The sequence below is a fragment of the Hesperophylax consimilis genome, chromosome 16 (genome assembly GCF_061612785.1).
Source record: "Hesperophylax consimilis isolate HC1 chromosome 16, BYU_Hcon_1.0, whole genome shotgun sequence".
NCBI classification, from domain to species: domain Eukaryota; kingdom Metazoa; phylum Arthropoda; class Insecta; order Trichoptera; family Limnephilidae; genus Hesperophylax; species Hesperophylax consimilis.
Genome location: NC_142851.1, coordinates 17,062,487 through 17,080,661, shown reverse-complemented (window position 1 = coordinate 17,080,661; position 18,175 = coordinate 17,062,487). Strand labels below are relative to the sequence as shown.

Here is an 18,175-nt window from a genome sequence, read left to right as displayed (position 1 = left end):
CACTGCTCATCGCCCGAATTTTGAAGTTTCTGGTAGTTACAAAAGTGGAACCTATTTTTTCGTTTCATGTATCATCTTTTTATTTATTTTATTGATATATAGAAGTTTTTTTTATATAACATATTATTTGGTAATGTGAGTTTCACTGGGTGCTTACCCGTGCCGAGACCCCCATTTTGCAATTTTATTTGATGTATTGTATGTAAAAAAAATGGTCTGTATTGAAATTATGTTTCAATAAATTAAATGAAATATTAAGATATAAAATTAGAATAATTAATGTAGTTGTAAAAACTAAGCAGTATTTATGTTATTATTATTATTTTTTTAATGGTAAACTAATGTTTATAAGACAAGGTTTTTATGCATAACATTTCTTTTTTTTACTCTGGAGATATTTTCAATTTGTATTGATATTACAGACGACTAATTATTGCTTATAATAATTTATTATGTAATTATTAGTTCCGTTGTGTATGATATGTGTACTATGTAGGTAAATTTATTATTCTTTTAAGATTTTATTTTTTTATTTACTCCTTTTTTGTTCTTTAATTGTAATAACACATCTGCCCTGATGATGGACACTGCAATGCTGTCCGAAACGTTGGCTAAAGAAGGAGTTAGCACAACACGGCATAACAACCCAAAAACAAATAACAAAAATACTTTTGGCCGTGAAAATCTTAAATCATATTTAATTCTGTAGTACATTATTTTGATGCATCTCTTAAGGTTTAGCCATCGTTAGGAATGTAATCGCCAACAATATTTTTTTTACGACTTGATTACAAAACATTGACTTTTTTCTACTTTCTATAAATATAATATGCATGTGTTATATTATGTGTTAATGGAAATGTATGTAATCCGTCACTGTATTCAATTCCTAGGAAATGTATGTAGTTCCTAAAATCGCCCAGAAATGTGTTAAATAAATTATATTAGACACATTTCTTAGGAAATCTATACATTTCCTAAATAGCAATCGGTATATGTATCTTTAATGTAAAACATTTAAGATATCAATGGGTATGCGGGGATAGCGGGGCGAGGGGAGGGTATTGCATCGTCTGATCAGGCGATCGCGCTAGTGCCGCGTAAACAGTCACTATTTAAAAAGTGCCTTTGCAAGAAGAACTGTATTACAGCAAGATGTCTGTGCTATAAAAATAAACTATTATGTACTTCCAAGTGCCATTCCAGTTTACCCTGCAAAAATAAATAGCCATATGGACTGCCTTGTTTACATTTAACTTAGTATAAGAATATAAAGACTTTTACAGACTGATTATTTACCAAATGAAAGTTTAACTTTATAAGAATATAACAAATAAAACAATGTGTTTTATACAGAAAGCATTCTTTTTATACATTTCCTAATACGGTATTGGAATTATATACAATTCCTATTAAATAATTTTTAAAACAATATTTTATACATTTCCTAAATAGTTTCGGAATTGAATACATTTCCTAGGAGTTGTATACAATTCCTAGATATCACACGTTTCCGGTAACATATTTAAAAACCTTCCGGAAGAAATTCTCTAAATGATAGTGAAAATCCTATCAAAATCCGTTGCGTAGCTTAGAGGAACTAAGCGTACAAACAGACAGACGCGGATAGCGACTTTATTTTATACTATTTAGAGATCAAAAGGTACATTCAAACATAAAAGCTTTTATTGTAGGTAGGTATTACTTAAAAAAAAAATTGATTCCACAAAAAAATAACACATGGTGATATAGGCTTCCCTATGAAAGTTACGCAATGTCATTCATCATCACAATTAATTTATTCTAAAAACCAGACTTGCAAACATCAATTTGTCTTTCGTTGCTCATCTTCTGTCATTTAATAATTTACTTTAATTAAAAAAATACTTTATAAAGCCTTATTTAAAAATGTGGATCAGTAAAATAGTCTGTGTTTCAGCTCTGCCTGTAAAGCCGTTGCTCTGCTGCTCCCCGCTTCGGATTCTTTAGAACCCTGTAATAAATAACTAGTAGTTCTGTGAACAGTAGACTTAACTTAATGTTGATTATGCCGACTTGACAGCTCGCAACAGTCGCACCGCTCATGCGCTCCGACGGAATAAAAAGGTACTATCAAACACGGCTACCATCTCAACAGGATTGACCGGACATGGAACGCACAAACAAATTTACAGACAAAATGCCAAGTGGCCGACTCAAAACAGTACTTCGCTACGCTCAATCAATTAATACATCTTGGAAGTGTGAAACACAACGGTGTGTCAAAAGATCGTAAAGTGTTAATCACATTTCAATGACAAGAGGCGAACAGCCAGGCGGCAAGCTTATTTGTATTAAAAGATGTCTAGTTTCTCACCTTAGCAGCGTCATAATTACAACATGATGGGCGCCGTGTTTATTAACCCTTCCGCTGCTATATATTATAGGAGAATTTAAAATTGCTCGGTCTTAATAGATCTGATGCTTGCTTCTAAAAGTCAGTTTTTTTCAATATATATTTTCTGCAATTTCACCTCAACTTTGGGTTATATTCAAGAAAGGATTTTTCGATTTTCGGGTTCAATGTTTCACTGGAAAATCACTCGTCTTGAAATTAAAACTTGCTAAAAAGAAAAAAATTCTAGAAAGGCCTCTTGAAATTTGATTAACTGACATTGGCCTTTTTAAAAGCAAGTCACAGAAATATTGATTGATATTTAGAGAAAATTTGAAGTCTTTAACACATATGGTTGGAGTTGAATCATAATGATCTTCATTCTTGAATAAAAATGAGGGACCAAAAAATTATGTATCTCCCAGTCACAGTGGTGTTAACTTTGTCGTACTTCATGTCTGATTTACAGTTCTTAAAACCCCTACAGACCATTCAATTTGGCTGCTTTCTACAACGCCATGGTTGATTCAATTTTGTTACTCCGGAGAACACACGCAGCATGTCTCATACTATCAAAAAAAACAAAAAATGCTACCGTTCTAGCAGCATCGTTAACTATTAACACGAAAAGAAAAATACAAATGTGGACAAAAAAATGGCTCATGGAACGAAAAAAATTCTAAAGTTTTATTCGTTGCATCCTTTTCAATAAATTTGACCACAGACGCTTCGTTCCTGGCATTTCTATCAGAGTACATCTTGCTTGTACTATCCCACAAGCAACTTAAATCCTTACATAATGTCAAAATTTCACGCTCGTTAGTCATGCATGGCATTTTATTTATTTTTATTCGTCGAATGTACGCACAACGGCTCCCTAGGCAGACTAAGTAAAGTTGGTTTAATGGTTCAGCCGCATTACAGATGGTTGGGTGGTTGAATGGTTGTTCAAGGCTCTGGCGGTGCAACCATTCTACTTGATAGTCACGCCCCCTTATTGCGTGCAACACATCTATCTCTACACGGTTCAATTTTACATTCAACTCCACCAGATTGAATGGTCTTATACAATAGAAAAATTCAAGAGATTATTATGGTAAAATCTCATCCTGGTCTCAAAACGTGGCTTAGTGTGGTATATCAATCTCAGTCTTGAAATGCCTTCATCAGGTTAAAATATTACAATATCTGAACCCAGTGGCAGCACTTTACTTATTATTGAACTAGCTGACGTGTACTCGGTGTTGCTGGATGGGGATCATCCTTAATAGATAGACATACACCATAGTGGAATTTTCTGTAGGCCTTTTTAAGATATATAATTCACTAGTACATTATGTTGATGTATCTCATAAGTTAGCCAGCGTTAGCAATGTAAGCGCGCCCGAAAATATATTTTTTACGACTTCATTACAAAACATCGACTTTTCTCTACTTTCTATAATATAATATGCATGTATTATATCTATATAAACCTTCTGGAAGAAATTCTCTAAATAATAGTGAAAACCCTATCAAAATCCGTTGCGTAGTTAAGAAGAACTAAGACACAAACAGACAGACGCGGATAGCGACTTTATTTTATGCTATTTCAAGATTAATCCATTTAATAAAATGTAAACAAACTTGTTCAATTGGATAGATTTTTTTCTATTTCACCGAAGCATTACATTTGTAACATTATAAATTATGTCTGGGATATATGAAATAGTCAGATAAAGGGTTAACAAAGTGAAAATGACTAATTATCTGAATTACATAAGTAATTACTTATTCATGTTTGGCAGGCACTCCTGCTCAGAATAAAAAGACTAATTATTTGACAATCATCAAGGAACACCTGGTTAAATAAACAAAATACTACTTGCTTAAATATGTATTTTTTATACTTATCGATTTATTTATTTATATCATTGAAAAGCACGAAGCCTCAATTGTATAGTATTTATTTCAACCAAAATATCTTAAGTACACCTATTTTGGCAATCTTCGTTCTTTTTTAGTACTCAGTAGCCACTTCTGATGGAAGATTTCGGCTTAACTAATCTTAATCTCTTTGACATTTCTTAGATCAATGCGAAACTTAGATAAGTCTAACTGTTGATAAGGATTTGCAGACGCGATGATTGGTGACAATCTGAAATGAAATAAACTTATTCGCTGCTCACTGACTGCATCATAAATAAACACACTACACAAATTATCCATACAAATTTCTATCGATTAATTTTCAAAAAATAATACATGATTCTCAAATAGTTTTCTTGTTTTTCTATGTATGTACATTGTGCCACTGAAAAGGAAGAGATACCGATAAATAGATAAGTAATGTGGGGTACATAAGGATTAATGATATAAAATTATTCAGAGCTATTCTACATTTTGTAAAAATGCTTTGACTGCAGTCAGTAAAGAGATAATATTATTTATGAATCAAATCTTTTTAATACAACAATACATTATTAATTTTTATTTTTTATGACTTTATATCAGCATTCAACTAATTTCTGTCAAAATTAAAATCCACAAATTGTATCTGCGAATATGTTTTATCAGTTTTCTTGAAAAGAAATAAGCCGGCTTCAAAACTGTGAATGTAAAAATTTATCATCTGATGAGAATCTCGATAAAAATAATATCAGTTTGCCAATAACTTACTATCGGTAGTGAAATATCATTTCATAATCTTTTATATAAGATTATCTTGGGAGATTGATTTAGGAATTTTTAATTAGTTCTGATTTAAAATAAATGATAACGATTTTTCGGTTTTTGATTTGATTCCGACGTGGTTCAATGGTTCCCCAATTTACAGCAACTTTTGACCTTGAAATGTGTAGTAAATATTGCAAGAAAGTCTACACAGAAGTATTAAACTGTTGTATTGTACAACAGCTGATCAGAGTTTGAATGTCAATAAGCAGGCAGCCAACATAATGATGCATTTTTAAGCTAACACAGATGATCACAACATAATATTTATTATTTGATTATTTATTATAATGACAGTATGTAGTACATAATATTGAACAATTACTTACTGTAAATTTTGCTGTATTTATTTTGATAAACACGTAGTAATAACCAAATTTAAATAGATATTTTTAATAATAGAATAAATGGGGTAGGTACCTTTTAATAGATTTTGTGTAATATTTTTATGTTTCCCATTTTTAAAGTGCAATTAACCAAAGCAGTCTCTTTGACAGATCATTGAAGCGAAAACGGTATTGGAGGGAAAAACAGTTAACTTGAAGAGATATTTTATTATTATTATTATTTTTAATTTTGAACATTTAATTTTAAGGGTAGAGATGTTTGTGTTTTGTAAATGGTTAAGTGAGTGTTCTTTTAGAATAATAAAATGGACTCAAATGAAAGCAAAATCATTATTTTATCAATTGAATTGTGTTCTGTAAATTCACAATAATATTATTTTCTATCTGGGTGTTGTGATGTTTATTTTAGTGTCGGTAGTGCAACAGTGTAAGCCTTTCTGTAGCCAGGATACCTTGCTATCTTCGGTCCCTCATATATCGGTATTTAAACAAATTACACTTGACCCGGTCACTGCCACAATGTGTACATTTGTTTTTAAAATTCACAAATAAAACGTATGACAATAATGTCAATATAAACTACTTTTCACTCTGATGGTTTCCACTAAATTCAATAATTTTGCAACAATACACAATATTGTTTTGTCTTAAATTTAACCTTTATCTTTTTGTAAAGTGTAAATATAACATATTTTAAATATAAAATAAAATATACAGAACATCTGTGTTGTGTCTGAAAGTAATTGTTGGCTTTGCACCCAAATTAAGCGGTATGTATTTACAAAGATATATAAATATAATTTTTTGTAAAGTTTCCAATAAATATTACTTTCTCACCTATATTTGTGTCAAAAAGTTTATAAACAAACAGTCGAACATTATTTAAAATATATTATTTATCGACTTCTTATGAACACTATTAAATTGATCAATATTCAGTCACAATAATTATTTTATTATTCAGTGCCCAAAATCTCAATGGATTAAAATTAATATCATTATTTGATGCAGGTACTGACTGTCTTGTCATAAGTTTTTAGTTCCCACTCTTAAATCTTTTTATAATCAGCTAAATCCTCCACCATACCGCAAACATCTTAATGTTATACGAAGCAGTATTAATGAATACTGTCGCGTCACACCTTACTTCGACAAGTCAATTTATAAGTTTAAAAAAAAATTTATCGCTTAGCGTATTATCACATTCACACATTAACACATTACAATGTTTCACACATAAAAATAATCGAAAACGATTGAGAATAGATCACACAGCAGTATTGACAGAAGATCTCACTGCGCCACAGGCCTGGGCACAATGTACTTGCTTATTTAACTGTTTAACTCTATTTAAACGATAATTCGATTGAGAAGGCTGCCAGCTCTGATGCTGGCAAGCGCTCCGTTGTAATCACTTATGTCCACACTGCTACTTGTTTTCCTTTAATTCAAATTAACCTTCTTCATTTCTGCGCTGCTGGTGGGTTCAATATATTTTTTAATGGTTGCTTAATGACATATTTCTATAAATTTAGAAATTAGACAATTTCTGCAGGGGTAGACTACAAGGATAAAACACCACACACACACCTGTATCTTGTTATCATTTTCGATAATTTATCCGATTTATTAAAATTTTCTGTTCTTTATAAAGTGTGGGAGAGTTGGTTGATGCTATAATGGGATGTTGCGATTATTCAGCCTGTTAATGGCATCAGGAGTTACTTATTTCATACCAGATGCTCATCTGGGAAACTGGTGGAGTGGATTAACTCATTTTACTTTATTCAGATTACAAAATTTTTCTTTATTCAGTGTTTTTATTGGTTTTTACATTTTTTGGGTATGTTAAAACCACCAAGCTAGGCACATGCGTAAAAACATTGCAAGCGGGAGTCATTATACAAGATTATACATAACTACAAGATTTATTAGGAAAGGTAGATCCAGTAACATTTGATCCGACTGCTAGCCCAGATCTTACGCTAAATTAAAATGTTGCTTGAAATGGCATTAGCCATGTTTGTTGACCATATTTTAATAGGTACTTCCCCACCTTCCCCTCTCCTTTCCTTCCCCACTACCTTTAGCCTCACAACATACCCCAATTGGGGATTCCATAGTCTCACTGGCTCAGTAAGGACTCTAGAAAAAAATACTTGTAAACTTTTCTACTTTATACAGTCGTCTTCATGGCAAAATCGTTTTTTTTAATCTCTTTTATAATGCTAGAAATTTCAAAAAAATCTAATAGTGTCTACTAAATCTTTACTCACCCATATACAACATGCATTAATTGAGTTGTGTTTACCGTTCTACCGTTCATTCTCAATGTGAAATATATTCATGGTATATTCATGAAATATACCACTTTATCTAATCAATCATCGAAGCCACATCCCATTGCCAAATACCAATAATATCACCTTATCTTTATCGGACGTGAAACATACTTGTTAGGATCTATCTATTTTATTTTGAAACCTGTATAGTTCTGAATTATGTTATGTATCAATACAGTATAGACAAAGACAGGAATATTGAGCTCTCCGTTGAATATTAGCATGTTCAGTAAAACTAATTCTATTAGTTTTAGTCACACACATTGGCAACACTATAAACCACTCAAAATATCTCCTTTTTGCTGACGATATAAAACTTTTCAAAGCAATCAAAAGTTACATCGATTCCATTCTTCGGCAGAACGATCTTGATTCTCTTGTCAAATGGTCGGAACTGAACAACTTACCCTTCAGTATTCAGAAATGCAGTGTCGTTACATTTACAAGGTCCAAAGATACATTCCTGTTCCCCTACCACATTAATAAACATGAATTAACACGTAAAAATGAGATTCGAGACCTTGGCGTAATTTTTTAAGCAAATCTCTCTTTCAAATCCCATATATCTGATATTGTCTCCCGTGCCAACAAAATGCTTGGATTTGTTCTTCGTAATTCAAGATCATTTACCAACGGAATCGCAATCCGTAGAACGTATGAAGCACTTGTTCGCAGTATCTTGGAATATAGCTCCATTATTTGGGCCCCTTCTGAGCAAAACCATATTCTCGAAATAGAAAAAGTACAAAAGAGATTCATGCGTTACCTATATATGAGGGAATATATGTACTACCCTTTCCTGTATCCATCCTTATTCTTAGCAGGAATGCTCGATCTTAATACATTAGAAGCCCGCCGAAAAATATTTTTAGGAAAACATTTTTTTAAGATAATCTCTGGAACTATACATAATCCACCTATTTTGAAAGAGATTAACTTATATGTCCCAGACAAGTATACTCGTGGAAGGTCCCATAGCCTTTTTTATGCTCCAAAAGCGAGGACTTCTGCCTATCAGAACGCCCCAGTCAACAGAGCGACTGAACTGCTCAACGAGTCTGCATTGACCATCGACATTTTTAACGTAACCTACAGGCAGTTTAACAATTATCTTTTGACGTATGTCACAAAGTAGTGAAACTGACCTTTTTATGTGTTTTGCTATACTTTTTGTCTAATTTGTAATCTTCTCCATAATGTATTGGTGAATAACCGTTTTACGGAGAACATGAAAAATAAATAAATAAATAAATAAAGTGTTCCAAGCCCCAACCATGTGACCGTTACCCTTTTTATTTTCTGTGTCTTGTTGTTTTGTTTCGTTTAAATTTATTAGTATTATCGTCTTCTTCCGTGATTCATAATATATCTATTTAGAAAAGGCTTCCAACTTTAATAAAGTATAAAGCGCCATTGAGGTGATTTTATCGCTAAATGGCAGACAAAATTGAAAATTTTAATATTATTAATATCAACACAGTAAGGAGTGTGTGTCAAGACACAGTTAGGTGGGTGTTCCTCCTCTGTGTCAGTGGCGTGCACAGAGTTTTTAATCGGGCTAGGCAGTAGGAACAATAGTAAATTAATTTATATTAATTTACCATCTTACAACAGATGTGGCAAGTTTTCACTAATAGCTAAGCTGTGGGATTTAGCCGAGGTTGGTTAGGATTAGGTACCAATCGCATTATAATATTGCAAGCCAAATACTTAATATATAATTTTTTTTTTCTAGTTTATAGTTGCATGAAGAAAGTTTGCAGAAAACCAATATAACCTTATTATAACATTTTTTGTGCCTTTCATTAGTAAAATAATTAGCTGACTTGTACCCGTCATTGTTCAATATTTCTCTACTTTCTATAAATATAATATGCATGTATTACATATATATAAAACTTCCGGAAGAAATGATCTAAACCAAAAATTCTACCAAACTCTGTTGCGTAGAAGAACTAAACGCACAAACTGACAGACGCGGATAGTGACTTTGTTTTATACCATTTAATTAATTACAGATTGTACTAATTAATATTGGTACCAACATATGGCACTGATTGCTACATTTGTACTGAAAGTCGTGGCCTTTTTTGATACTACCTCAAACGAGTCTATATTTTTTTCGAGAACACAGTCAACATTTGAATATGTTGTTTGCGCCATTTTGCATATTTAGTTCCTGCTTTAGACACATTATAGTAGAGTGGCCGTAGAGGCGGGAGCGGCGCTGCAATTCATTGCTATAACTTGCGTGTATTTTTGAAAGTTTGATTGATTTCTTGCAATAATTTAACAAATTTTAATATTATTTATGTGTGAGTAAGGTAGGGTAGGCCGTGCTTATATGCCTAAAAGGAATGCACGCATCTGCACTGTGCCTACCGCTGCGGAGAATTGGTGTGATGATCAGTTTGATATAACACATGAAGCATAGTAAATCCAGTCATAATATAAATGTAGAATACCAACACTAGTTGTCCGTGAAATTCATAATTCAGCGCATGCGTAACATGATAAAAATTTTGCACAAATGACAAAGTGGTCGATGCGAAACTAAAAGAACCAAAAATAGTTCTTACAACATTTGATATTAATAAATTGCATCTTTAGCTATGTAACAGCTTAGCCAATTTTTTAATTTTAAATTGTATAATATTATTTTCGTACGATGGAAATTTTTTGCTGCTAAGTATTTGTCAGCAGGTCATGAATATTACATTAGCGTAAAATATAGTTTTTGTGGAAAGTTTAGTCCCTTAAGAGGCCACTAGAATAGGTAATTTCACAATGATTCAAAGGTATATCTTCACATTGTGTACAAATAATTAGCCTGTAAAATCTGGTGAACTTTTAAACTTCATTGATTTTCCAGCAAAGGCTCTGACACATAATCCAATTTGGGATGTTTTTAAGTAAGCACAAGAAAATAATACTCCCTTACCCGAAACTACGTTCATTTACCAATAGTCACAGGGATGTTATCATTTCTACATGATGGTGGTTGCCAAATTGGGCATCAGTGTTTTTACCATCATAAACGGTAAATAGATTGTGCATTTAACTATTTTCTTTAAATACTTTAATACACGCCTTCATTATTTTCTCATCCCCCTTGAGAAAATTTATGTACATTCACAACATGCAGAAAATGATGCATTTATATTTTTTTTCCTGCTAAGTATTTGGCTTGCTTAATATTAATTGCCCCCTGTAGTAAGATGCATATAATTTGGTGCTAATTAATACATTTCCATTGGATGTGAATCAATGCTTCAGTTTTAACTGATGATCACAATTTCATCAACACCCTGGAGTTTATTAGCTTTGTAGTTTCAATCCCTGTATTGTCTATATTATCTGAAGACCTCCGTGATTGAACAGCAATCTCTGGATCTAGAGATTATGGGTTCCTAAGAAGTATAAATAAAAATGCATTATATTACAATGTATTGCGCTCGATGTAGAAGTTCTGATACTTACAGTGAGATACCGTCAATTGGAATTGAAAGATTGTTTGAAATGTTTTAGCTGAATAAACCAACACTTCTCGCCCTTTAAAGTTCCTTATTTAATGAGTTCCATAGTTCTACTGGTTCTGGGTTGTTAGATTCTTATGTAGCCATTCACATAAAACAATTTTTTTATTGTATATGATAGTGGACTAAATCTTTTCGGAAGATCGACAGAACACAATGAGACATAAAAGTTTTTGACGCTAATCGTAAACATGAATTTATCGTTTAGAATGATGTTACGTAGATAAAATAACCTTTCCCTGGCCCCTATCAATGTTATAAGATAAATTTGCATATATTGGATGCATTATTATCTTCTATTTGTGTTGATTCCTCTTACGATTAAAGCTGAAAAAAGTAGAAAACTTTGAAATCTGAATAAATGTAATTATTACCGCTATAAAAGTTATTATCTTTGTATCATTTGTCTGTGTTAGAGATATCATGCGGTTATTTTCTTTTTTACTTAATTTACCAATTAGTTTCATGGAACTGTACCTCTGCAAGTACAAATTGGAATAATCCGTGTTATTTAATTAACACAGAACAAATTAATCTGCCTCTAAGAAATCTGCAGTTCTTTAATCGAAAGAGCCTATTTGCGACGCTGAGTCATAACTAGGGTTGCCATTCGTCCCGATATATTGGGACCAAACCTATAATGTCTAGATTTAAACTCTTGTTGTGTAGCATGTTATTTTGTTTTGTTGTGTAGCTTCTGTCTCAATGAGACCCAACCACTTTACGGCAACCCTAGTCATAGCCAGTGGCGGCTCTTCTTGGGAAGTCATTTGGGCAATGACCTCCCAAAAATATTGTGCAGTATTAATATAAAAAAGGATTTAACAAACTACCCTATTATTAATTTAGATTTGATTTGTGCTGATTCGTACGTTTTTTCCATTCGTTCCAGTACCATCTAGCATCCAAATGAGAAGCTATTGCAGATAGATTGGATCACTTTAAATTTTGTCCCAAACCAATCTCCTTTCTTTCTCCTTGCTATAGTATAGAGACAAAGGAGGTAAACACTATCATGTCTGACGTATGCTTAGTATCATTAAAAATTTATTTTGAAGGTGTTTTCGGACATGACCGCGGTGAGATAGAGATATCTATGACCTAGGATTATTAAGGTATTAGAGGGAGATGTGAATGTCAGTCGAAAGTTTTTTTTGTGATAAACGATAGCTATCTTGAACTTGAATATTAGTTTATCATTGTGTAGTAATTTGCATGGAATAATTTAAAATCTCAAATTCTGTGGATATCGTGTTAAAAGAAATCCGCAAACAATTCATTGAATCATGACAAGTTTATGTTACAAAGGAGAAAAATAAAGAGGTTAAAAACAATATTTTAAAATGAAAGGTTATAATTTTTGTCGGTGGTTTTGCGGGTGCAATAATGAATATATAGGAACTTTTGCTTTCATTGTTTACTTTTTAAATATACTTATAAACAATGGACTGAGGTAGGATTTAGTTATTTTAAAACTTTTTAGGAGGAAAAGATATTTCAAAAGAAAGAAACATTAATTTGTTATATGTGTTAATAATTAGATAAATAATCTTAAATTAAACAATATTGTACTACTGGCTTCAGAATATGTGAGTACCGGCAAATTAATTACATACATTTTTTAAATATTCAATACCCATTAGCAATATGCATTAACATTTAATTTAATTTAATTTTTTTTCGATTTACCTTCTACTTCTGGACTCCTAGAGCCGCCTCTGGTCATAGCTGAAATGGACACTTTTGCGTATCTTCGATATTGGTTGCTTTAATGGAGATTCAGCACAGAGTAAATTAATATTGTTTGAGTGCATTGTTATAGAAAGAAAGCATTCCTTTAATTCAGTTCTCCGTCGTCAGACTGGTTTGGCTTAATTAGTGTATTTATTTAACATTGATCCTTACCGCAGCTGTAAAGGTTCATCAAACTTGTTAATCAACATCACAACATCCAGACCAGGCAGTATTCATACTTTGATTGGAAAATCTGGGAAACTTGGAACTTAAAGTCAAATGTGTAGAGCACTACTTAAATTATTCCAAGCTTTAGGTTTTTACATAATGTATTAAAAAAAAATTAAATGCATAGCTTTGATTGGGTTTCATGATAACTCAACACAGTGACAATTCAACACACTTTTAAAAAGTGATATAAAGTCATTAGAAACGATGAAAAAAAAAATTAAACCTAATCTACTTTATATAACTTTTTAAAGATGTGATGAATTATCACTTTGATGATTTATCTGGTCACCCTTTGATTGAACGTTGAAAGGATTTGGTTTATGATTTAGATGTTAATTAACTACCTTTGATTGTCTGTCTGTTTAGGCAATACATCAAATCAAGTAAGAAACAGCTCTTCTAAATTCGAACATTGTTAAGAAATTTTAGAATGAAAACATGGATAGGGTGCGTACATTCTTTCCTTCGTTTTTCAAAAAGATTCCAAACATCCACTTTAAGAGTTAAAAACCGCTATATAAATTAATAGTGCAAACTGTTCAGCTCTTGCCTCCATTTATTTTATGCATGTACATTCTTGAGAATATAATGTTACATTTATATCTGTATCTCCATGATGTAATATTTGAATGTGCACTGTAAACAAGTAGATGAGCAGATATTTATTTACAAAGTGAAATCCTTTACTGTTGAGACTGCATTGTTTGCTCATGTCATGAGTTTGTTTGCTTCTGTATATTTAAGGGTATATCCTTAGTGAATCATTATTTTTTGTTGAATCTAGAATCGAAATATGTGAGCTATTTCCTATACACAGCTTTATTAATCAAATATGTATTAAGATATCATTCCTCCTATACGTTTTCTTTCATGTATGCTTATCTGTGTCAATGGAGTGTTAAAACTTAACTTGGATGAAGTAATCTACGGGGTTGAGCAATACATTATTAATTTAATTATTTAGTTTAACCTTCCGAGTGGCTTCAGGTCTCCATACTTCGGGTTAGTATTTTTTTTCTAGTATCATTCGACATTTATTAAAAAAGATTCATCATTATATTATGTACATTTATTATTTTACTTGTATTGTTGAGTTACTGCCAAAAGTGTAAATCAGACTAAAGGTAAGCTTGAACACAATGTGTAAAATGCACTGTGAATATGATATCAGTTGTAGCCGTGTGTACTATATGACCATTTACATACAGGCCTCACACTATCCGTTTTATTACAGACTCAAATGGTTAATAGGTGTCACTATCCATTTTCTTACAGACCCAAACTGTTAATAGGTGTCACTATCTGTTTTCTTACAGACCCAAACTGTTAATAGGTGTCACTATCTGTTTTCTTACAGACCCAAACTGTTAATAGGTGTCACTATCCATTGTCTTACAGACCCAAACTGTTAATAGGTGTCACTATCCGTTTTCTTACAGACCCAAACTGTTAATAGGTGTCACTATTCGTTTGCTTACAAACCCAAACGGTTAATAGGTGTACAGGCAACAATATACTGTTAGCACAGCGAGTTTTTGAATTTCTTTTTTGAGTTATTGTCCTGCACATAACTTTACAGAAGGGTCAATCCGCACCAAATCATCCAGGCCATGTCACCCACCATCTCAGATTTTGATGAAACTTTAAATTTTTAATTCTTCCATATAGATAAGAAAATATACCAAATTTTACCTTCCTACCTCAACTCGTTTTTTTTTTATGGGCAGTTGAAGTTTGGGCAAAATAAGCGTTTTTACATATTCCGAGCACTCCGGAAGAGCTTGTACCTTCAATGAAAAAAAATTGTATCTTTGTCATTTATAGTGCAAATGCAATGAAAATTTTCAATATTATCAAGAAAACTATGCTGATTGCAGAAAAAAATAAATAAACCCTTTACATTTATCTACTTGACTTTAAAAAATTACCAAAAGTAATTTTTTAAGTAATTTTTGGGACGGAAAAGGTACTTTACAAAAAAGCAATATCTCGGGAAGGTACAGTGTTAATGAAGTAATTTTTTTTTTTATTCATATCTACAAATAGCATAGAATCACATACAAAAATAAAATTCATGGCATTTTACTTGCTTCAATAAATAAAATACATTTTAAACTTTTTTCAAACTTTTTGTAATTTTTTTTTTATTCTTATCTACAATAAACATAGTACAACCTAAAAAAATAAAACTCCTGGTATTTTGTGTGCTTCACAGTGTAGAAACGTTTTTAAAATGAGAAATCTTAATCATACAGAATTGTTCCAAGTTTTTTTAAATCTAGATACTGTATTTGCAAATAAAAAAAGTCAAACTTATTCGGTCCTTTACAACATGCTGGTAAGCTTGCAATGTAAGCTTAAGGCACCAACAAAATAATGTACCTTGTTCCTTACCCTGAATGCATACACCATAGCAATATTTTATAACAAGATCAACTTTTTAACTCTTTTCAATACAAAGTTAACTCTTTAAAAAACAAATACAATAAAAATAAAACAGGCAATGTAGGATTAGGTTAAATGAAAGTACATTACAATAATATTGTTTACAAATAAATGTTCAAGTTCATTTTTTACTTTTATTCTTGATCTGACCCATAAGATGGTTGAACTTTTGATCAGCATGATGAACGTCTTTTTCAAGAAAATAGTAAGCTCTTCCTGAACCTTTTGTTGTGGGAGGGTCAACGATATTAAAAATATTTTGTAGTGGAACAAAACAAATATCTTCTTTTTGATGTGGCCAGTAAAAGGATGGAGCTGGGCCAAAAGGATGCATAAACTTGATTGATACATCACACTCGTCTTCATCTTTGGAAACCACAAGTCCAAAAAACCAATGGTTGTCATATACGCAAGTTTTTGTAATTTTCCTTTTGTGGCTTTGGAACGGGTCAAAACAAGCTTTTTGAAATGTTTCATATTTATTTAAGTTAAATATTCTGTGGTGCTCACAAATGTTGAAAACCAAGTCTGTAGATACAAAACTTCTTTGTTGAATAAGCTTTTTTTCAAATTCACTTAACAAATCCACACTCGTTAATTTCTCTGACTTAGTATAACTTTTTTTGTGACATTCAGTACCATTATGTTGTCCCACACTACATTTAACTAAACTTGTTTCGATTAGAGACATTTTAACAACGTACACCATAACATGAAACAAATACTGTATTTATATAGATGATCACTGCTTTGAAGCTGACTCAGAACTAAGCATGTCAGAGGAAACAAAGCATGTAGTATCCTGCAAACTTAGTGATGAGGCAGATAGTAATTTTCATGTTCTGTCTTGTTCTTGTTGCAGATACATCATTTCCATGTAGTGACTTGTCTCTAGGACTGTTTCTTTGATATTAGTCCATTCATTCAACCTATATTACTAGCTATATACCTAAACTATAACTTGCCCAATTACAAACTAAAAATAGATATAAAAAAAATCACAAAAAGTTTGAAAAAAGTTTAAAATGGATTTTATTTATTTTTGTATCTAGATTTAAAAAACCTAGAACAATTCTGTATGATAAAGATTTCTTATTTTAAAAACGTTTCTACACTGTGAAGCACACAAAATACCAGGAGTTTTATTTTTTTAGGTTGTACTATGTTTATTGTAGATAAGAATAAAAAAAAATTACAAAAAGTTTGAAAAAAGTTTAAAATGGATTTTATTTATTGAAGCAAGTAAAATGCCATGAATTTTATTTTTGTATGTGATTCTATGCTATTTGTAGATATGAATAAAAAAAAAAATTACTTCATTAACACTGTACCTTCCCGAGATATTGCTTTTTTGTAAAGTACCTTTTCCGTCCCAAAAATTACTTAAAAAATTACTTTTGGTAATTTTTTAAAGTCAAGTAGATAAATGTAAAGGGTTTATTTATTTTTTTCTGCAATCAGCATAGTTTTCTTGATAATATTGAAAATTTTCATTGCATTTGCACTATAAATGACAAAGATACAATTTTTTTTCATTGAAGGTACAAGCTCTTCCGGAGTACTCGGAATATGTAAAAACGCTTATTTTGCCCAAACTTCAACTGCCCATAAAAAAAAAACGAGTTGAGGTAGGAAGGTAAAATTTGGTATATTTTCTTATCTATATGGAAGGATTAAAAATTTAAAGTTTCATCAAAATCTGAGATGGTGGGTGACAAATCCAAAATTTTCTGGATGATTTGGTGCGGATTGACCCAGAAAATTTGTTCACAATGTTGTTAAATTTGCTTACAGAGTTTGTATTACCGGAATTATATAGTTATTCAAGTAAAACCTATTCTTATTTTGATGTCTACTAACTTTTGGTAGTAACTCCACAATATTATTATGACATTGCATATGTAAGCAGCAGCCCCTAGCTTGGTGAATGAAAATGCATGCTAATACAAAAATGTATTTACTAATTAAAAAATGTTTAAAATATTTCGCTTTTAAAATATTGCCCCTGAAATACAGTTCTTTAAACACTCTTATGAAATGCCTCATGAAAAAATTTGTTTTTGTAAAATATTCATATAAGAAACTGCTCATGTAAAACTGCTCTTGTAAAACATTGCTCATGTAAGGCGTTAACACACTCTCCTCCCTTCAGCAATTGACAAATAGTCTGTTCTGTACATTACTGACCCCGTGTTATCACATCTATTGCAGATGTGTCCAGCGGCGAGCAGGAGGAGCTGTTCATGCGCAAGCTGCGGCAGTGCTGCGTGGCCTTTGACTTCATGGACCCCGTGGCGGACCTCAAGGGCAAGGAGATCAAGCGGGCGTCGCTTAATGAGCTGGTCGAGTACATCACCGGCGGCAGGGGGGTGCTCACGGACCCAGTCTATCCGGAGATTATCAAAATGGTAACATACATAATCATTTCACGTACATCAATGCAATACATACAAT

At 31.9% G+C, this 18,175-nt stretch overlaps 1 protein-coding gene across 1 annotated transcript in view; it reads left to right on the top strand.

The window, feature by feature from the left end:
* The window catches only part of LOC149416805 (serine/threonine-protein phosphatase 2A 56 kDa regulatory subunit epsilon isoform-like), a 55,576-nt gene that overhangs the window by 12,968 nt on the left and 24,433 nt on the right, over window positions 1-18,175 (top strand). Inside the window, exon 2 of the mRNA XM_089640974.1 lies at window positions 17,933-18,129. Within this exon, the coding sequence (XP_089497100.1) occupies window positions 17,933-18,129 (197 nt within the window). The remainder of the gene's footprint in view (window positions 1-17,932; window positions 18,130-18,175) is intronic.